The sequence below is a fragment of the Scatophagus argus genome, chromosome 4 (assembly GCF_020382885.2).
Source record: "Scatophagus argus isolate fScaArg1 chromosome 4, fScaArg1.pri, whole genome shotgun sequence".
NCBI lineage: Eukaryota > Metazoa > Chordata > Actinopteri > Scatophagidae > Scatophagus > Scatophagus argus.
Window position 1 is genome coordinate 14,147,688 of NC_058496.1, and position 22,968 is coordinate 14,170,655.

At 41.5% G+C, this 22,968-nt stretch overlaps 1 protein-coding gene across 1 annotated transcript; it reads left to right on the top strand.

Annotated features, from left to right (window-relative positions):
- Positions 1-1,328: 1,328 nt before the first annotated feature.
- Positions 1,329-20,874, top strand: adamts12 (ADAM metallopeptidase with thrombospondin type 1 motif, 12). Its single transcript, XM_046388016.1, has 24 exons — positions 1,329-1,805; positions 1,989-2,353; positions 7,462-7,639; positions 7,786-7,994; positions 8,081-8,164; positions 8,725-8,849; positions 8,966-9,115; positions 9,972-10,115; positions 10,917-11,061; positions 11,139-11,231; positions 11,400-11,545; positions 11,721-11,890; positions 12,373-12,506; positions 12,690-12,810; positions 13,736-13,980; positions 14,399-14,540; positions 14,650-14,776; positions 15,383-15,593; positions 15,732-16,901; positions 18,132-18,284; positions 18,432-18,608; positions 19,129-19,275; positions 19,407-19,560; positions 19,673-20,874. The coding sequence occupies exons 1-24, from the start codon at positions 1,688-1,690 to the stop codon at positions 19,813-19,815; spliced, it is 4,851 nt and encodes a 1,616-aa protein (XP_046243972.1). The 5' UTR covers positions 1,329-1,687; the 3' UTR covers positions 19,816-20,874.
- The last annotated feature ends 2,094 nt before the right edge of the window (positions 20,875-22,968 follow it).

A 22,968-nucleotide genomic window follows, 5' to 3' on the forward strand; every position in this document is an offset into this window, starting at 1 on the left:
ACCAAATGTTTCCCTGTTTAAAAGCGGCAGCCCTGTTATCCAGCAGTCGTATAGGCAGTCGAAGTTGCAGGACTTCAAAATGCTTTGTTTCAAAAACAATACATTTAAATCTTGCTTAACTCACATTTGGGCCTTTGCCCAGATTCGAAACACACTGCAGAAGATTATTGGTGTAAGGTCCACAAATCACATCTGTCTAAATTCAGATTTGTTTTACACTCCTGTATGGAGAGAATGGATAGATAGATCGATAGATTGATAGACCGATACAGAGATACATAGATAGCTAGACTCCTCAGTGTAAACTGCCTACGTGTCTCCCATGGGCCGAGACAAAGCAGGAGGGAATTATGAGTCAAGTCTCAGCAGCCATTTAGGGGCATAAATATTAGACAACTGAACAACAGCTGAGGGGCCCTCAGAGGATGCACTTCTCAAAAGCCTTTTACAAATAGTAAGCGACAGAATGCTATAGTTCACAGGGATTTTTGGCGTCAAGTTTTCTTAAATCCACAACAATCCCACACACTGGAATCCAACTCCCAGTTGATTTAAACTGATATCAGCTCTGCTGGCAAAAAGACAGACTTGGAACACATCCGTGTAGAAAGCAGTGTTTAAAAGCTACAGCAGCCATATGGAATGAGCAAATATTTGTCCTTTTACCTCCAAAGCAAATAATGAATGTGTTTGCACTAGGTGTGTCTATCGTTTGACTTTTAGACCTCTTCTGTCACAAACAGTACAGTATACAAAAAATCACTAATGAACATATTTTACAGTAGGGGTTTTCTCATTCATCCAATATGCTTTCCCATATGCATCTCTATTTACCCATGGAGCACTAATAAGCACGAACAGGTCAGGTATCAGTTTATATACAGTTACATAAGAGTACCTGCACTGAGGTAACAACAGTGTGACTCATTCTCAACAATGTTACACATGACAGAATACTTCCGTCCACAAGTGTTGATTTTTGACTGACACTTATTCAAGTCTTATCATGAAGCTGATACAGTTGCCATAAAGGAACCCATGTAATCGAGGAATTTTGAAGTTCGTGTATGTGTTTTACACACAAGATCTGTTCAAAAATCAGTGTTTAACACCTCAAAAGACAGTGCTTACTTCTTATGTTAAATACTGGTATAACATATGTGAAGTAAAGGTACCGAATAATCACTGAATAGAAGACTAATACACACAGTTGCGATCTCTGGGGTTTTAACACTGATGTAGGCAGCTCAATAATTCTGTAATTGGTCTATGTCCCAAGTGATCAATCTGATCAAGCGTCTCTGGGAGAGGCAGCCTGCTGTCTCTCAATGGCAAGCCTCGACACAGGACGGCTGGTTTATTCAAATCAACGAAACTTCTTCCTCCGCAGCAGCGCCCCCGCTCCGCTCCGCTCCCCCCCACCTCGCTCCCTTTAATGAAAGTAGACACTGGCCCAAAGAACACTCCTCCCCTCCTTCCTCCGCAGAGCTGGAGCTTTCTCCCTCTTTAAACCATGATCTGGCTCCCAGTTTTGCTCGATGCATGTCTCCCTTCGTGAGGGCAGATTTCTGGGCTTGTCCATGACATGACACAGTGCAGCGCAGGATCGAAGTGGTCGCCTCTAACGCCACGGGTACCCCAATGCACAGGACTCTTCTGCAGCGGTTTGAGTTTGGTTACATGAAATATGCGATGTTCGCAGGAGTGCCCGGTTCTTCTTCTGCTGCACTTTGTTTTAATTGTGGCAGCCGGCCACGAAGGGCTCTCCGACTCTGGCAGCCTCCTCTCCCTCTTTGCAGAGCAGGGTCAGTGCGGAGCAGTTACACCAGAAGCTGCTTCTCTGTGTTTGTCTGGACTGAATGCATTAATGCAAAGTTATGTGCATAGCAGTATGAATATGCACTGAAGTGAAAATCTGTTTATCAATAACTAACAACTGTATGGACCTTGTTATAGTGTGTTGTATTTTATTCAACTCTGTTCTGCAGGTCACTTATTCCAGTCAGGGTCAGATGTGTCCATTGTCCACCCAGTGAAAACCACTGCTGATGGAGAGTTCATCTCCCACTTTGTGTCTCACCACTTCAAGGGCGGGCGACTCAGGCGTGACCTGCGACCCCTCGGTTCGGAGGGACAGGTTTACTACAAGGTCAACTACAAGGGTCGCACTTTAGTATTCAATTTGACTGCAAATGACCACCTGGTCTCAAGTGACTACATCCTGGAGAGGCGGAATGGCAGTGCCAACAGGATGGAGCATCGTCTCTCTGAGGGGAATTCCTGCCACCTCCTCGGCACCGTGGAAGCCTCTGATGTGCGAGGAACTGCAGCCATCAGCACCTGCAAAGGACTGGTAAGTAATGAAATTGCCTTACACACATAACGTAGGTCAAAAGGTCAATTTAAACTTCTGTCTCATTCATCAGAGTGAGTCTTCCAATCCACAAGAAGCTTTTATGCTACAGCTACTTCTCCACCTTCTGAATTCTTCACTTTAGGTCTTATCTCTGTGAGAAATCGAGTTGCTTTTGGCAGGGAGTTTTTTTTTAATACACAGGAGAAAGTGTTTGTGTGTTTTGAGTGTGTGTTGAGGGGGCATCACTCCGGGGAAGTAGGTATGTGGTGCAGGCAGTCGGTTGAGCAAACCCTTCCATCTGACAGTGCCCTGTGTGTTAGTTTACTCTTCAAAGACTTCCTGACACTATTTGCGGAACAACTGTGCTGCAGACCCGCTGACGGCTGCTGCTTTTCGGCCAGCCATGAGACCCTCCCTGTCTCCTTTGTCTCTCAGATGTTTTCCTCTTTACTTTCACCCTCATTCATTCATTCATCCATGCCACAGTCTATTCGCGCAGAAACTCTTTGCAACCCCCCACCCTGGTTACTTTGTTCTATAGTGAGAAAGAGCTTCAGTAATAGATTGTGGCACATTTTTATAGACTGGAACAATAGTATTTTGACAGATGGAGGGGCAGAAAATAGGGTCATATATTTTGTTCAGAGAATTTTTTTTCACTCAGGCTGTAGTGTTTCTAATCAAAGAAGTAAAACTACAAATGAGAGAAGACAGCTGGGCAGCAAAAAGACAAGGCAACAGCTCAACATATGAAGAGTTTTAGTTAGGAAAGGAGAACATCTGAAAATGTATTGAAAGTTTTTAGGGTGTAACCATTGCTGAGATTTTGAGTTTTTAAGACCTTTGCTCATCAGATAATATGACAAATACACCATTCAGCATTTTTGAAATAAGACTGATTTGTCTTACATCAGTGTTTTGAAACAACTAGATAGGGAGAGGATGTGGAACCTCCTGGCTCTGAAATGATGGGATGTGTCAGCTTTAGTCCTGAAGAATGTTTCGGTGTTCGTGTTTGACTGTGTCACAGCAGGCATGCCTCGCCTGCAGGGTCTTGCCTCCTGCTTCTCTGTTATGTTTGTGTGTGTTCCACTGCCTCTTCCTGTCAAATCTTGTAAATGCAGATCATTTGAGAAGTGTGTTAAGCCACTCTAGATTTTAATATTCTCCAGCCTACCATGTTAAGAGGAGCTTTTTTCTGCAGTCCTGAAGGCTTCAGTTTGTCCAACCTACCAGGGAAACCACTGTGGTCTATTACAATGGTTTTCTGTTCTGTGGAAGAAGGTTTATAACCACTAAAACCACAGAGACCACTAAAGAGCAAGACTCAACCTGACAGATGTGGGGGAGGGTGACAGATAGAGATGGACTGCTTCAACATCTACATTTATGATAATCAGTTTTTTGATATTTCACAAGACTGGAGTTACTAAAGGCTACAAACAATGAGGAATAGTCAGAACACAACAAGAAAACATGAAATGACAAAAACACTTACCACTGGTTTTGGTTTTTTCTGATGTAAAAGTTGCTGTCAGGGATGTATTGTGACCAACTAAGAGTGCTCAAATTACTCAAATGCTGATTATTTTCTTGGTTAATTGATTAGATATTTGTAAAATAATGACAAAGGCCCATCACAATTTTCCATAACACTAACAGACATAACAAGCAGATGGAACTAACAATTTTTTGCCATTTGTGTCATTTTTGTGCAAAACATAATATGTATAGCTTAACTGGCACATTGTTACTAAAATTAGTCTTCCTCAAAAATCTAGAGGTATAGATTGATTCCGATAGAGCTTATTTCTGACCTTCTGCGTGAATCAGAATTATGTTTGTGCAACAGTCTCGTGCACTCGTATCTAAATAGCTGCACATCTGTGTTGTGCTGCAGTTGTAGGCAGTTGAGATGGCTTCCCCAACCTGAGTGAGTGAATCATCTGAGTGTGTTTGGTGTTCAAGAGAAGGGAAGCTTGGCCCAGAACAGGCCACAGAGCAGGACTTTTTAATGACATGAAAGCCACAACATGCTTCCTACCACTACGTTAACACCTCTACATCGTGCCATTTTAACGCCCACTTCTGGTTTAGAATATCAAGGCACATTTGCTCAAACAAATGGAGCTCTGTTGTAGTGAGCCATATTTACCTTAACAGGCTATCGTGTCATTACAAAGTCAGGGTCACCCTTTGCCTTATAATATTTACTGGACATGTGAACATGAGACCCAGAGTAAATCTGTGGAGGTCGATGTCGCTGTCTTTCAAGCAAAGCCGAAGTTTCGTCTTCCCACTAGTTCCTGAGGCCCAACACAAAGCAAGAACATGCAAGTTCAGACCTATTATATCACTATTTTCCTCACTTAAATGCATGTTTCTTTGCACTATGCAGGTGAAAAATGATAATGTCTGTGACCTCTGAGGAAGAAATTAGCTCACAGGCAGAATTACCTTATGAAGTAAAAAGTGAAGTAACTGAGGGCAAGCAAGTGCAGTGAAACCTGTAATTATTGAGGAACACTTGTCTTAGAATAAATGTTTGTCTGTTTGGTAGAAAATTGTTGTGATTAATCTTATTGCAGCAGCGAGCGCCATCTGCCCCCACCTCTCCCTGTGTCCCACTAATCAGTGCTGAGGCTACAGGCTGTGTAACAGCAGAGACTTTATTCCAGGCCCAGTTGGCCAACACTACAAAACCCACAGAAGCAGGAAACAGAAGTAAAGCAGTTCCACATGGCTGATGCATTTAGAACACAGACCTGTGTTATGGTAACCTCCCCAGGCTCTGGCACCTCACACCCAAACTAAATCTTCTAGGAGGAGGATTAGCGGAGAGGAGGAGGAGAAGGGCAGGAGGTAGCAGAGGAAGAAGAGGTGGCAAAAGTGCAAAGTGAACTCGAGTGGAAGGCTGTTTCAGCTGGCATAGAATTCAGGATTTAGAGCAAAAATCGTTCCAGAATAATCCCCTACTTTTCTTCAAACGGGAAACCAAGTCCTCGCCGGCATCCTTTCAAGCTGTCTTTGTTTGTTGAGCATAGACATAACACAGGGTCTGTACATGGCAATTTTAGGATCACAAGTAACACTGTAACCACACTGTACAAGCAAGGCCCAAGCTGTGTTGCACAGTAGGACTGCATTCGGTATGCATGTAATACAGATCATGCAGAGCAATGGTCCAAATGTTTGGATGGGCCTCTTTGTAGCATTCCTTCTTGGTTGATCTCCACCACCTGCTTTTCTTCTGCTGGGACTTGCATGTAACTAACATTTAAGAGGCCAAAAAGAGGCCTGATAATAAAAAAGTATGCCTAAAACTTGTATCATAGGTTTTTGGGATTTGTCTTGAGATGATGCAAATGCAAAAACATCTTAATCTGCAAAAACAAATCTTAATCTGGCAAAATGTTAACCTTGGATAAGACCGATAGAACGGTGAAATCAGCTGAGAAATTTGTTGCATAGGGCCTCTGGGAAGCTTTCCCAGCTGACTGCAGACATATCAGCCTGCATGCTTCGTGGATGAGTCCATCACAGCTCATGGACCCCTGGCTGAAGGCCCTGCTCTGAGTCACTGGAAAACCCTCTCTCAATTTTCTTCGTTTAATCTGAATTTGAGGGAAAAATAATTATCATTTGAAACATTATTTTTGTTCTTCAGGTGGTTTCACATGGAAAAGCAAGTCTGAATAACTTAATTGTTCAGTTTCCGTTCCAATTTGTGAACAGTGTATCTTATATTACAATGTTCACTGTAACAGGTGGAGTAATGTCTTTCCCAAGGGACAGCTCCCCCGGATTCACACCTTCAAAACTCCCTGAGTGGAGAAATGGAATACCCAGTCAGACCTCCTCAGACTGCTGAATGGATGTGGTGGAAATACATGTCCCAAGAAAAACATGTAAAACTTGTCAGGATGACCCAGATAGCTGAACGGTGCGTAGCTGCAGAAAACAGCAGGGTAGACCCCTGGAACCACAACTGGTCAAACTATAAGCATTGCGTGCCCTGATTTTTTACATGTGCCTTTGGTTCCTTGAGCCAAAAGAGAGAAAAGAGTAAAAGATCAGATGCAGCAATCATATTTTAAGAATTTTTTTCCTGTTGGTCTTGTTTGACTTTGTACATGTGCATGTGAAGTGCTCATGTTTCCTACTGCATGTTTTATCCTGGGTTGACTTTATTTTATCATGCATTAACAATTTTACTGTTGTAGCAAAAATAAATACAACAATTCAAAGTTCTTTTGCTCAGCTGTGCTTATTCTGTTCATTTGGCTGCAGAAAGAACGATGCATCCTGCTCTCAATCTGTATTTTGCAAGTTGGTTTAGGGGCGAGGGAGGAGTTCATCCCAGAACAGTCTAGGCTTGTTTGGACTCTACTTGACACACACGCACACAATCACCTTAATGAATGAAGTTGCGAATGGTGAGCTGGAGGTGGAACGTTCATAATGTGTGTGTTTACAAGGAAAAGTCAGAGATTTGACAGAACATTTGTGTTTGCATGTATGTATGCTTTCATGTAGGTGTGTGTGTGTGTGTGTAAAAGGTGTTTCTCTGTACTTGTCGATGTGTGTGTTCACCAGCAGACCTCAACAATCAGCAAGTAAATAGTCTGCACCAGTAAGAACATGCATGCATACTTAGGAAAAAGTCTCTGTATTGCTGCTGCAGCAGACAGAGAATGTGCCCCAGGGAAGGAGAAGGTTCATTTTAAGATCCAATGACTAATGGTGGAAATTACTGAGGATTGACCTTTTCTAATCTCACTTTTTAAGTGTGAGTATTACTGAAACGCTACATTTTTTGATGATTTGCTGCATAAAAATTAGGACAGAAACGGTTATAGTCACAGTCTGAGAATACATGACATTGAAAAAGAGACTTAAAGCTGCATTAGGTTTAGGTTTTTATCTTAATTGCAATCGAGGTCCGTGACTGACTAGAACTCCATGGTCCTTATAGCTGAGACAATTGACTGTCGTTGTCTTTTCAGAGTACAGGAAGCGACTGATTACAACCTAAATGTCTTCTATCCAGACTCAATGATTTCTACTCAATGCATATTCATCTGTGTCATTTTTATTTTCCTCAGAGAGGCTTCTTCTCCCTGCCAGAGGGACACTATTTTATCGAACCTGTCCAGAAATCTCCTGATGACCCTGCAGGAACTCCAGAGCCCCATGTTGTCTATCCAAGAGTTACTGCAGAAAGTCACAGAAAAAAACGTAGTGCTGAGTCCAAAGAAACGTCCAGCCCATGTGGAGTTCAAGGTGTGTATCAGGATGTATGTGTGTGTGTGTGTGTATGTGTGTATGGTACTGCAGATGTTTGTGTAATTGTACACAAGTGAGTACTTTTCTGTGTCAAGCAAGGATAAGTGTACTTAAAGTGATCTCTCCCATTATTCATGCTGTAGATGCTCCAAGCGACTCTGTCCAGATGGAGATGGAGAGGGAGGAGTGGGAGAGGGAGCAGCACAGGGGGGAGGACCAGGCTCAGTCCCGCCAACAGCGCTCAGTGAGCAAAGAGCGATGGGTGGAGACTATGGTGGTTGCTGACTCCAAACTCATAGAATACCACGGCAGCGATAATGTGGAGTCCTACATCTTCACCATCATGAACATGGTGAGAAGTTAAAATCACAGATGTCTTCAGTCACATATGTTATGTGCTTAAATTATTTTAGTAGTGAATGATTTCTGTGTTGACAGGTGGCTGGGATCTTTCATGATGCAAGTATTGGGAATGCAATCCACGTCATCTTGGTTCGCCTCATTCTACTACAGGGAGAAGAGGTAATACTCTCCTAGAAGAGTTTTCTCAAGAAACTTTAATGTGATTTTGGCTTTGCTACACATACTGCATATTAAAGAAGGAAGAAAAAAAAAGTGCAGGCATGTCTATAAAGCATTCCTCTTCAGGGTTGCTACGAGGTGGAGTGAACCAGGAGACACACAATCATTAGAGTCAGACTTCAGGCCTCCCCATATGCCTGCAAGTACAACAAACTGGAAAACAAAATCAAACAAAATCCATTAAGAACATGGAGGTCCATCCCAATAAAAATTGTGATCCTGAACTTCCAGAGAAAAAACTCTTTTAATTAAAGGCAAACTAGAAGAATAAAAGTCATGTCTATTGTAGCCCTGGTGGAGCTGTGTTCACATGGATAGCTACATCTACAGGTTGGTGCTTTGTCACTGACACTGCGCTGTAAATTCCTTATGAAGGAATTTTTTTTTTCTTGAGGGCCCAAACTAACCTGAAGCTGTTCTCAAATGACGGAGTCTTAAAACAATCCTAGTGAAGCCAGAAATGTGCAGACTGACATGTTTAACTCTGCTGTTTGTTGCAGAAAGGGCTGAAGATAGTTCACCATGCAGATACCACTCTGGCCAGTTTCTGTGCTTGGCAGAAAAATCTCAATCCTCAGAGTGACACACACCCAGCCCACCATGACCTGGCTGTGCTGGTCACCAGGTAAGCGACACACACATATGTGTCAGTGATTTGGACAGCTTAAATGAAATGGATAAATTACACACTCCAGGTCCTCTTATGGTGTAAATACACTATGTATGCACATTCCCCCCCAGGAAAGACATCTGTGCTGGAATGAATCAGCCCTGTGAGACCCTGGGTCTGTCTCACCTGTCTGGGATGTGTCAACCACACCGCAGCTGTAACATCAATGAGGATTCAGGACTCCCTGTCGCCTTCACTGTCGCTCATGAGATGGGCCACAGGTCTGTGTGTGTGTGTGTGTGTGTGTATTCTGTAGTTGTGAGGACAAAAATCTGTTTACACAGTCACATTGTGGGAAACCACCTTACTTATTTGGACAAAATGCATCCAAACATATCAAAATGCAAAAAACAATCCCCACAAGGTAACTCATTCAATATTAGGATGAGGACTTGCTTTAAGGTTAGGCTGAGGTTAGGGTTAGGTTAAGGTAAGGTTGGAATTAGGCAAGTAATGTTTATTGATGTGGTTAGGTGGTGGTTAAGCCTCCAGGAAATTAATGGAAGGCTATATAATGTCCCCAGAAGTGATGGAAATCAGAATCAGAATCAGAATTCCTTTATTTATCCCTGGAGGGAAATTCTTGAAACAAGACGGTGTGTGTGTGTGTGTGTGTGTGTGTCTGTGTGTGTTTTCTCTAATTGCTGTGAAACTTTGAATAATGGAATATTGTAACAATGGGCCCTGTGACAAAAACAGCGTCTTGTTCCCATGATCGGTTACTACAGAGGAATATACCGTTGCGTATTAATTCTCCTACCATTAGCTCATCATCCCATTAACAAATTCGTTGGATGCAAATAATAGCTGGTATCTAGTAACCAAAGATAAAAAAGGACTGATACCTAAGAAGATTGATGTGGTGTGGAGTAACAGTAGTGACAGAGAAGTTAGGTTTATCTTTAGATTACTGTGACACATACTGTCTTTAATCCAGTAGTGGAGGAAGTATTCAGATCAGACTAAAAGTACTAACATCAAACTATGAAAATGTGTTCTGACCAGCATGACCATATATTTTTGCAAAATATTTAAGTGTGAAATGGTAATATCATAATTGGTTGTGTCATAATGCAGCTTTGGGATTCATCATGATGGCCAGGGTAATGACTGTGAGCTGGAGGGGAGGCACCCGTTCATCATGTCCAGACAGCTAATGTATGACAGCTCGCCTCTCACTTGGTCTTCCTGCTCCAAAGAGTACATCACACGTTTCCTTGAGTAAGGCTGAATCCATACTTTCTCTAGAAAACATCAACTGTAATAATAAAAACAAGATTGTGAAACTATACTGGAGCAGGTTTGAATGGAGGTGATGAAAATGATCCAAAAAGCTCAGTGGGTGTGATGTGTGTTCGAACAAAGCGAAATTACACAAACGCAAATGCGCAATGAGTTGCAAACTGTGACGAACAGAGTTTTTTAAAAAAAGCAACATAGGGCATAAGTGCAAATATGCTAATTAAGCAAAATTCATTTGAAGGCAGAAAATCCACCAAAAGAATTGAGAGTGGCCTAAAGCAAAGTTAAAGAGCTGTCACTCCCCATTTGTTATGACCCTCGCTATTCTCTATTGAAAATCGTGTAAATGACAAATTCAGAAATTCCTTTCTGACAACGACAATTTTACCCTGAGCTCCTGCAAAGTCAAAGGTCAGAGCTTTTGTTGAACTCCTAGCCTGTGAGTCCACATGTTTTGGTTTGAAGAATTGGCTTTTAGCAAGCAATTTTCTCAGTGTAAAACTCAAGAAGGGGACTTTAAAGTGAAGTACAAAGGCAAATGGTGAGTAAATGGTAAGTATAAATTATGAATGTCTATTGGCCTGTCAACATGGCTCATTTTTTAAATTATTTACACAATTTTCAGAGCGTGCTAGTAGCCAAGGAGTTATTCCAAACAAACCCCTCTGCTGAAGTTTTATTCAGTTGTCGTTCTTTGTCAACCACCACACCTTGTAGCCGTATCTGTTTTTCATCAAAAGGTCTCACATTCACAATCAAATCTTTATGTTTCTGCCTTAGTCGTGGCTGGGGTTTCTGTCTGGATGATAGACCTTCCAAGAGAGACCTCACCACCCCGTTGGCTCGCCTCGGTGTTCGCTACACCACACACCACCAGTGCCAGCTCCAGTATGGCCCAAATGCTACCTTCTGCCATGAGGTTGATGTGAGTATTGTGCACCTGAATGTCAGAAATCTTTTATAAAGTAGTCCTTTTCTCAAAGGATTATATCTTTCTTTCAGAATGTTTGTCAGATTCTTTGGTGTTCAGTGAACGGCTCCTGTCGCTCCAAACTGGACTCACCTATAGATGGCACTCGCTGTGGACCAGAAAAGGTGGGTGGTGCCGGTTACTATGACATAGACGTTAAGGTTTGGATTTCATTAGCCTGGAGAGGGTTCACTCCATGGATATGAGGGCGGTGCTGGTGCACAGCCTTGAGTATTAAATGTGTCACATTACTGGTGATGTTTGAGTGATCTCACTAGCATTTTCTCCTTCAGTGGTGTATCTCCGGAGAGTGTGTGATTGTGGGTAAACTCCCAGAAACAGTGAATGGAGGCTGGGGACAATGGAGTACCTGGTCTCACTGCTCCAGGACCTGTGGAACTGGAGTTCAGTCAGCAGAGAGGGAATGTAACGACCCTAAGTAAGAGCTTACTCTAGATCTGTTTCACAACATGAAGTACATTTGATCTATTTCTCGCTCTCTTTTTGTAACTGAACCTTTCTTGCAGTACTTAGAAATGTGTTTCACAATAAATGACATCCTCAGTTGATACAGATCACACGGTTGATTTAAAGCAGGCTACTGTTTGTCACAGACCTGAGTTCGGGGGCAAGTACTGCACTGGGGAAAGGAAGCGTTATCGGACCTGTAACACAAAACCCTGCCAGAATAATAAGCCAACCTTTCGAGAGATGCTGTGCAGCGAGTTTGACACTGTACCTTACCACAATGAACTCTATCAGTGGATTCCTGTGGCTAACCCATGTGAGTAGTCAAAGCCTCAGATATACAATTAGATATTACAGATAGACAGACAAGCATACACTAGTAGCTTTTTTTGTTTTTGGGTTTGTTAGGGGTTTTTTTGCATTTTTCTGTTTCATATTAAAGATCTGTAGCTGCAATTGCATGTGTCAACCAACAAGGGGCAGCATTTGCACTGGAAAGCCCTCATTGGTGCATTTATTGTATCTAAGCAGGGACACAAAATATTTCAGTACAGCTGAGTGTATTCTTGCTGTGTCATTTCCCATGTTCAAATCACTTTTACACATAATAAATGCTTTCATTGTCATCTGTTTTTTTTAAACAAAGAGTTCCAAGTGATCTTGTCATCAGTTAAAATATGCTTCATCATCCTTCTATGGTAGTTTATATGATAGGATTGACATTAGTTGACTGGACTGAGAAAGTCATGGGAATGAGACTAAAGCAAGATTCACTTTTCCCCAACCTTCACCGTCTAGTACATCCCTGTGAGCTGCACTGTCGACCAGTCAGTGAGTATTTTTCAGAGAAGATGCTCGACACTGTGACAGATGGAACACCGTGCTTCATGAACAACAAATCCAGGAGCATCTGTGTCAATGGAGTGTGCAAGGTAGTGTGGCTGGGTAAGAGACTGGGGGGAATCATAGTGGAGCAGGACATATGAGATGAGCTGAACTAACTGCAACTACACAATAATAGAGAGAAGAATTTTTCTGTACAAACCTATCATCTTATGTGACTCTGTAACGTGTCTGTGGTTGTATATTTGTGTGCACATGTGCTTGGTCTGTAGGAGGTGGGCTGTGACTATGGCATTGACTCAAACGCAGTGGAGGACCGTTGTGGAGTCTGTTTGGGCGACGGCACAAGCTGTGAGACGGTCTATAAGTCGTTCAATCAAAGCGAAGGCTTTGGTGAGTCCACCACAAAGGATATTTGAGCAGCTGGAAACAAATTTAATTATTCAGGCATAAAAATTCATATAATAATAAAATTGTAGTAACACAAAACAGACAACCTATTAATGAGATAAGCTTCGATGTGCCCACAAGACGAGTGTGAAAAAAGCAGAATTCAATTCTGTATGTCTACAGGCAGAAAGTCATTTCAGGACAGTTCATTAGCATTACGCCATTGTGTTGTTTCTTTGTTGTCATGGCAGCCTTCTTGTTCACACTGTGCAGCTGTTTGTCCTGTTGCACTTGGCTGGTGTGATGTGTATGTGTGTGTGTCTGAAGGCCCATGTTTGCAATTGCTTTATGAGAGACGTGTCTTTGGTTGATATTACCGTGTTTGGAAAACTAAAAGTCAAATGACGAATCACCACACAGCAAATACAGATTAATAGAGAAAAAGACTCTAAAACAATAAAAACATCCTTCCTTCTTTCCCTTCCTCTTTCTCTCTGTCTGTGTGTGTTTGCCCTGCACAGCATCCTTTCCAGATAACCAACCCAGATGTGTAAGACTTCAAAAGGCTTAGACCAAGGGCAAACCTCCCCCTCTTTTGCACAAACACAGAAATACACACACACACACACACACCTTCCCACAAACATCATTAAACTCCAGAGACCTACTCATAGCTGCTTTCGTCCCCCATCCTGCACCCCGCCATCCAAACACAATAAAAAACAGAGACAGGGCAGTGCCCCCCACACTGAATACATACACGTACACTCACACACACACACATGCCAACCACCCCCACAGACTGAGCCCACCCTCTATTAAAGATCAGAGAGAGACTGTCTGGTAGACTGGATGTGAGTGTGGCAGCAGCCATGGTGGGCCATCCATTACCTCGCTGTGACTTTGACTCCCCTCCCGACTCTCCCAGGGTACATGGATGTGGGTGTGATACCTGAGGGGGCGCGGGACATCCTGGTACAGGAAGCGGAGGAGGCAGGTAACTTCCTGGCTCTGAAGAGTGAGTCGTCGGAGGAGTACTTCCTCAATGGCAACTTCATCATCCAGTGGAACGGGGAGTATGAGGCCGGCGGGACGACGTTCTTCTATGAACGCAGCGGGAACATGGAGAACCTCACTGCTCCTGGACCCACCAAGGAGCCAGTCATGTTGCAGGTAGGCCATCATACTATAAAGGTTTCATGTATGTAAAGGGTGTGAAGAGTATTCACTGACATATTTTTTTTTTTTTTGATGTTTCAGTATTCTGAAGTATAATACTAGAAGTAATGAGTAATTTATATGCTTTTATGTATGTATATATGTAGAATGATTTTACCAATCATGGATAGAGAATTTCAATGATGGCCAGCCAATCAGAGCATACCAAATACGAACGTTTTCAAAATCAGGGTATGCATTTCTAGATGAAGGTTAAGATATTTTAGAGAAACAGTTTGTCTATTAATATATTTCAAAGAGGCCTATTTCAAAGACACAAAAAGAAAAATATATTTTATATATGTTAAATTTTCAGCGTTGACAGTCTAGTCTTGAACTACCACTCTGCATAACAAGTCATGTGGTTGTCCAGTTGCTGTTTCAGGAGAAGAATCCAGGTATTAAGTATGAATACACCATCAAGAAGACCAGAGAGACAGGAAATGAGGTCACTGAACCCATTTACAGGTGGAGACATGGGGCGTGGACAGACTGCAGTACCACCTGTGGCTTAGGTTAGTACTGCATTTGACAGGATTAATTTTAATTTCTGTAAATTTGTGGAGGACTTCATCTTTTATTAATGTCCTGGCCACCGGTTTTCTGACTTCTGGGTTGTTTCAGGTGAGCAGCACCAGCCTGTGCGATGTTTTGAGATAGATGTGGGTGTGGTGGATGAGTCTCTGTGTGACCCGGAGAGCCGTCCAGAAGACAGACACCGAAAATGCAAGACTATAGATTGCCCTGCAAGGTTCTTACTATCAAATGCTCTTTAACAGTTTTTCTGTCACTGTCCTAACATATTGCACTGTGGTTTTGGTTAGGCAGCCTTTTCACTGTGTAATCTAGATATCAGTTAGTTGTTATGTTGTTTTTTATTTTTCAGAGAGAGAGAGAGTGATACCACATCCTCTCCCTGTACCCCTGGTTTTCATTGTATTATATAGGAAGTAGAAAAACAAAAATAATATAAAAATAAAATAATAGTTGGCATTGGTGCTTGATCAGATTTATAGTCTCTTTTGTTTATTTATATGTATGTATAGCTCCTGATTTAAATCAACATTTTGCCAGTATTAGCATTTTAATTAAACAAAGTTTTTGCATGGCTGCTTGTATTCTGAAAACATGTAACATTTTATAACATTCATAATTTTTTAGAAATATAATTTAAATTTTATTTAACAAGTTTGGCTTCTTTTGGTAAACTTACTTTCCCTCAGTGCAAGCTATCGAAAAACATTTTTGAATGGTCTTGGTTTCAGTACCAAAACTCACAACAGGCTGGTCAAATGTTGGCAAGGGTATCAAATGATATCGAGCCCCTTTCAAATCACTTCTATCCATTCTTCCTCAGGTGGTGGGTGGGGGGCTGGCAGCAGTGTACAGCCACCTGTGGATTAGAAGGGGTACGGAAGCGAACTGTGCTCTGTGTTCGCACTGTGTCAGGAGAGGAAAGGGTACTCCACCCTGTTGAGTGCAAGCATCTCCTTAAACCCAAACCTGTAGTGCCGTGCAACAGAGATGTACCCTGTGGACAGGATTGGGCTGTTGGGGACTGGGAAGAAGTGCGTTTTTTGTTTTCTGTATTTGTTCTATTTCACTCTTTTGTTATTCTGTTTAATTGCTTCTCGGCAGCTTTTATCTTTCTGATTTTGGTCTTCTTACCTCTTCTGAATTAATTTATCATTTGTGCTTCTTTGCAGTGTCCAGTCACATGTGGAGGAGGTGTTCGCTCACGTACAGTCACATGTGCGCTGGCACCCAAGAAGACATGTGACCTCGCAACCAAACCTCGGTCCAGATCACTGTGTGGCCTACAGAGTTGTCCTAACTCAAGTCTTCGCAGAAGGCCTGGGCCTCCTCCTAAATACCGCCGCATCTACCCACCCAAGAGCCACCCTTCTGAGCATCCTGGTACACCTACCTGGGCTCCTACAAATACCACAGCTGCACCCACAGCTGCTATCACTGTGAGGAAGAAAACAACCACCAAAGAAACGACAACTGCTTTCATCCCTACCACCACCACATCCCTTTCAGTCCCTAAAACCACAATCCCGGAAATCACAGACACAGATGACTACGAGTTCAATGTTAAAGAGAGGAAAAATGGTGATAAAAGAGGGAAAGGTTTCCCATCTAAAGCCAAGGACAACAAAGCAACTGGTGTGCAAAAGGAGGAGATGGAGGAGGGAGAGGAGGGAAGTACGCCAAATGTGATGATGTATACTCCAGGATATGATTATGTTGTCGAGGAGAGGACGTCGGAGGAGGAGATTATTGACCTGGATGTTACCACATCTACATCATTCAAAAATCCTCTTAAATCAACCACACCAACAGCAAATACACTCATCATCACACCCACCTTACAAACACCTACCATGCACACAACCAAAGCACCCAACGCCTACTCCACCCCACACACCAGTACTAAAACATCAGCAAAGACCACTGACCACCATCCCTTCACAGACCCCCACACCACCCATCGTATCAGTCCATACAGCCACTGGACGCACAGGGTTCCACTCACCACTCCTATGTACAAGGAGCATTTGGTCCCATCAAAAGCTGGATTCCACACAACACAAGCTCCTTCCACAACTGCGAGAAAACAATTCACTATTGCAGCATCACCTCAGCCCACAGTGAAGATTATTAAACCACAGAAGCCTGCTGTGACACCCAAGAAAGGCAATTCTGCCTCTCGTGCCAAAAATCCCTCTTCCTGGTCCAAAGGCGGTCACCCCAAGAGCCAAAGCCAGAGACCAGAAAGCCCTGTGAGCAGCTCCACCAGTGACCAAATCAACCTGATGGCCAGCGGGCCTGTCAGTATGGATGTATTCTGGGTTGTAGGAAACTGGAGCGAGGTGGGTCTAGATATTTTATGACTATATCATCCTACTCGCTAAAACGGCGTAGTAGAAAGTTACTGAGTTACTAGCATTTACTTAAGTACAGTTTTGATGCACTTGAGTATTTCCAGTTTGTGCTACTTAATACTTCCATTCCACTACATTTTGGTGCAAAATATGATACTTTTTACTCTACTTTAGTTTTATTTGAGAGCTTTAGTTACTAGATAATTTGAAACAAAATATAAATCAACTAATACATTTTTATGTATATTATAGATTAAGCTACTGACAGTGTATGAAGTAGTTAGAATCAGCTCTACCTTTACCATGTGCAACATTGAAGTAATGAAGACAACAGTGCATCAATAATTATAATCCAGTGATCATAAATAATATTCTTGGCCATTCTGCATCACAAGTTTAGTTTAAAGATATTTTGATGGTCAAACTGAATGCAGGACTTTTGCTTGAGTACTTTTACTTTGAAGTATTGCTATTTTTACTAAAGTAAAAGATCTGTGTACTTTTTCCAGCACTGCTAAAGCACCATGTCAGCAAATGTGCATGTTTTATCACACAGATTTGACATTAATGCTGGCTGTTTTCCAAGCCATCACACAACCTTTTAAGATCGTTTTCCTCGCAGGCATGCTGTAACAGTCATAAAATTCAAAGCTTTGAAAACTGACCTGCACTGACTTGAAATCTACTGCATCTGTTAGTGGACATTTTGTTTCCTTTTTTAAGTCATTTGTCTTGCATTGAAATTAACTTGCTAGTAGAGACTGAAATCTCTCTTCAGATATTTCATTGAAGCTTTTATATTTTAGTTTTTTAATCAGTAAGTTCGAGTTGCCAAAGCACATTATGTTACCAGAAAACGTAGACAAATCAGAATCAGAATCAGAATCAGAATTCCTTTATTAATCCCTGGAGGGAAATTCTTGAAATTCAAACTATTAGCAAAGATGAATGTTCATAGTCTGGTGAAAAGTTATTTCCAATGTCTTCTTCTTCCTTCTTTGTTGTAGGAAATCAAAAGATTTAGAAAATGATTATAGGATTTACTTTTTTAGACAGGCCAATAAAAGAAAAACCTTTACAAATTTTTGGTTGTCAATTTGAGATTCCTAAAACATCTACTTTACAGTAACATTGCCTCACACTTTAATCAGTTTGTCACTCAAGTACAGACATAAAGGCAGTCTGAGTTCTAATGACAAAGTACTCCTCCTTCCACAGTGTTCAACAACATGTGGGATTGGAGCAACATGGAGGACAGTAGTGTGCAGCTCCCAGGACGAAGAGGACTGTGCCAACATGAAGAGACCTGAGCCTGCACGTACATGTGACCTGCAGCCCTGTGCCACCTGGCAAAGTGGCAGCTGGAGCAAGGTGCGCAACGTTACATTTCCTCCAGTCCCTGAATATGAAAATTATATTTATTACTTGTTAAATGACAATACTGGTTTGCTGCTGTTGTGGTTTTGACTTGTATTGTATTTTCAAGCTGTTTATCGCTCTGTTAACTGTTCTCCACAGTGTCCAGATGGTTGTGCAGTGGTGGGAAAGAGGTACCGTGATGTTCAGTGTGTTGATTCTCAGAGTAAACGTCCCCTCAGGCCTTTTCACTGTCAGGCTATGTCCAGCAGACCCCTCAGCACCTTGACTTGTCCACACAAGCCCTGTATGACCTGGAGTATATCGCCATGGGGGCCGGTAGGAGCATCATACACTTCAAATCTATATATATATATTACACTTGTGGCATATTTTTCATAGTGCTGAAGAGACAGAGATGTTTATATACATCTTGATTTTCTGGCTAACCTCAAGTGGCATCTAGTCATGCAGGTGGTTTTGGTTTTATTTGTTTTTAGTTTTGAGATATTTGTCCTTAGGTTTCCTGCCACCAGTATTTTTGTGATTTGGAGGAACTGATGTTTTACTGTTAAAAACAATTACATGTTACCTAAAAAGACTTTTTGTTTTTACCTAATTTGCTAATCTGCTTTGATATTCTTGCGGGTGTCATCCTATTTTTTGTGTCATTTCCACCTATTGCCACATTTACTGCTATTCTGTGACAAGATTTGGCCTGGCAACTGAGGATTTTTTCTCTTGTGTATTCACATCCAACTCAACACGTCACTAACGTCACTTTCAGATGCAAATGTGGGGAGATTGGATTCAATCCCATTCTCAGCACACCTGTCTTAAATCTTTGCCTTTTCTTCAGTGCTCTGGCAGCTGTGGTGAAGGCATCAGGGAGCGGCTGGTGTACTGCCCCGCACCTCATCGCTGTGACACCACGCTGAGGCCAAACAGCACAGAGCCGTGTGCTCTAAAGCCCTGCACGCGGTGGAAGGCTGAGGACTGGGAGGAGGTCAGTAACACATGGACGATGTTTCCTTGAGACACTAATGGCATTTCTTGTTTGGAAAACAGAGTGGCGGTTGTTATAGTCATTGAAGTGGACTAAATCATCACTCTGTGTGTGTGTGTGTGATTTTGCAGTGCTCTGTGACTTGTGGTGAGGGTCATCAACAGCGTGAAGTCAACTGTGTGAGTGAGCAGGATTTGGCTATAATGCCAAACAGCCTGTGTGAGAAGATTTCCAAACCAGAAACACTCAGGAAGTGCAATATGCAGGAATGCAAGGCCAACACAGGTACACAATCTTTCTCTCACACTTGGTTAAAATCGCTTTCTTAACTTGACAAGCTTTAACTGGTGTGCATTTTACGTCACTCAGCCTCTGAGTCTTGTTCCGTCTCATGCAGGTCCAGTTTGCAGGAAGAACACCATGTCCTCTCGTTTCTGTGACAAGCTGAAACTGTTGGGTCGCTGCTCTCTCAGGTCGGTCCAAAGACAGTGTTGTGTCACCTGTGGGTCAAAGCCAGGATCACACACCCACATATATTAGAATGGACTCATCCCCAACTACAGTAACACATACTGAATCCTCATCTTTGAGTGTAAAGCCATGCCATCCACAGACTGACACGTCCTGACCAAAGTGCCACAATTCTACAAGAAGCCATCTTTATCAGAAGAAATAAACTTGAGGTTGTTTTTATTATGTTTTCTTTTATTTTTTAGGTATTTTTCTGCTGAGAACAAGCAAAATACTGATGATACAAATGTGTCATGTTGAAATGAGCAGAAGTGCTTTTCAGAATTAAACACATTTTTTTAAAGAGATGAATTTGTTAACAGACAGGAAATTTTAAGTATTATGTAAAATTACTAAAATAATCAAGAAGCACAATTGAAAAGTTGCAAAAATCAAGCCAGTGCAAACTTTGCTTTCTTTTTTCGGTAAAAAAAAATCAGTTATGGCCTACAATAGCCTACATAACTTTCTGGTGTTGTTGATATCTTCAAGGTGCTGTTGATTCACAACAGTCAAGTTGCCGGTTATATTTTTATTTGAAAGTAAACTGGTACAACAGAATGTTAATAAAGATTTATTTTGACCTCTTTATTAAGTTGTTGATCGTAAAAAGATAATCTCTGTGTTTTTTACTCATATAATTCATTTTGTTCTGCTTGAATTGTGGTTTTGTTCTCAGAGCTGGCACTGTGTGTTTACATTATTCTGGGTACAAGTTTTCACTTTAGTATAGTTTTCTTTTTTATTTTCTTTTTCTTTTTCTTTTTTTACAATGTCACTGATAATTAACTCAGCTGCAGAACCTGCACAGTTCTGCAGTGGAACCTGTGGTGCTCCTCCTCCTCTGGTGTGAGACTGACCGATGACATAGAGGTGTTGCAGGTCATCCCTCTCAGGTCCCTCTAAAGATGGCCGCTGTGTTTGTATGTTTGATGTTGTACAGGTATATTACCATTGTCATGCATATGGTATATCACCTTGACTGATATGTACTTCACAAGTCTCCATCAATAAATGTGACGACAGAAGGTGCTTGTGACAAAACTGCTTTGTAACTGAGACATGAAATAAAAATTTCTTTTAATATTTTTAAAGTGTTAGCTTGATGCACGTCAGCTAGTCAGGGTGATTTTAGAATGCATCAACCATCGTCCTCTTCAGTTTTGAAGCATGGACTTCCTGGTTTAAAATTAATTTGATAATGTAAAATGGACAGCCATAGCATTGCTTAATTAAGACTATTAACACCCCATGTTAACTTGCACACCATACCCTTCTTGGCGTCATGGTTTTCTGCTTTATGACCTTTCATGCCAACAAGGTCATTCTCGTCTGAGGAGGACAATGCTGCTGGATGTGTAACACCAAAGTCGGCAGCACCAAGCTTTGTTTCAGCGATCGGGTTCAGTTGGCCCAGATTTCCCAGGCTCCTCTGTGCCAGATAACTTGACACGGACGGAAGCTGGCTGACTCCATGTGCCGAACTGCTATCATTCAAGCCAGAGACCAGGAGTTAGTCAGCAGTAATGGAAGGAGTAACATAATACTGGGTCAGTGTAGAGCACCATGTCCTAAAAACCAGGAGTGTGTGTTTGTGTGTGTGTGTTTGTGTATGTGTTATCATGACAAAGCAAACACCATCCAACTGTATTACCTAACCACATCTCTCATTCTGTTATGTCATTGTGTTGCTTGATTGCACAATGGCCAGAGGCAGCTAAGCTCCAAATCAGCTCAAAAAAGCTAATCTCAGATTCTGACTCCACAGTGGTTTAAGACAAGTTAGCATTTTTATTATTAAAAAAGGCAAAAGGATTTATTATTATATTTAAAAAAATCCTCAATGGAGTTCTTGACATTGTTATTTCCAGTAGACATAAAGCAGAGCAACTAACAACAACAACAACAACAACAACAACAAAAATCAATGTTCAAGTCTTCTGGATGAAAAATGAAGGTGTTTTTGATAAAAAAAAATAGTTTGATCACATTTTAAAATCTTGTCATCTTTACCCATCAATACATCACTGAAGTGTGAAACAAACAGCTCAATTGTAGCTCTTTTCTAGACAACATAAGGCAGATGGCTGATGATTGGTTGTTCTCTAAAAAGGGCAAAAATAGCCATAAAATGACTCTCAACAGCTTGTGTAGCAGCTGAATTGTTCTCAAGCCAAACAATTGTGGTTTTGGACTTAATAGTCAAATGTTTTATCATGTGTAGATTTTCCAGACTTTCACAAGGCCAACAGTAGCAACCAGATGTTGGCTCCCGAGCTTTAGGGCATATTACAGCAATGGATAGAATCTGCCTGAAGGACAGGTAAGTGGTAAATACAAAATAACTGCTTCAGTAGTGCACACTTTATATTACACTACCATCTAGTTTAATCTGATATCACAATCACTGATAGATTTTAATTATTGTCATAGCACATTGTGTTGTCAGACTTCATGCGCATCAGGGCATTTGATTATTTGAGTTAGGATTGAGAATTTGTTTAAATTAAAATTAAATTGAAAAAAAATCTTTACTTTCAGCTAACCCAGATAAATAAATTAAATACCTGACAATAAAAGGTACTTAATCAAACTATAACTATAACTTAATCAAACCATAAAGAAGTCAAGCTCATTGATTTTCCACTTTGCCTGCAGTGCTTCATACACCCACAGATATGACAGGCACAGCTACCACAGTATAAACAGTGTGGCGAAATCCCTATAGGCTGCCAAATGTATATTCTCTCATAGTATACATCAATGTTGAAGGTTCAATTATCATAATATTGCTGAGCATAATAGCATAATTTTAGTAAAAAGTTTGGTTGTAAAATTTACTGCACTGTCACCTCATATTGTCCAGAGAGTTCAGAGTGGATCAGCTGATCCAGGGTCTGACCTGTAAGTAAATTCCTCTGCCCTGTTGAAATTGACACTCAGCAGAGGAGGATGATGTAAGTGCCTGTTCAGGACATGGAAGATGACATGACGAACATCTATTGATCAACGTAAAGCAGGAAACAGCAACCTCATCTTGCAGGTTACCAGACACCCCCCAACACAACAGCCAGGAGCATATTAAATATTTACATTTGATGACTAACAGAAAAAAAACTAAGCCTCCAGGATGAGCTGAGTGTGTGCTTGCAAGTCATGCTTTTGGAAAATGAAGTAACACAT

Bases quoted from the DNA above. Each gene is read 5' to 3' on its own strand.
- adamts12 (XM_046388016.1), top strand. From the start codon at position 1,688: ATGCGATGTTCGCAGGAGTGCCCGGTTCTTCTTCTGCTGCACTTTGTT. The intron at 8,165-8,724 runs GTAATACTCTCC...TGTTTGTTGCAG, and splicing joins TTCTACTACAGGGAGAAGAG to AAAGGGCTGAAGATAGTTCA. The intron at 15,594-15,731 runs GTGCGTTTTTTG...GCTTCTTTGCAG, and splicing joins CTGTTGGGGACTGGGAAGAA to TGTCCAGTCACATGTGGAGG.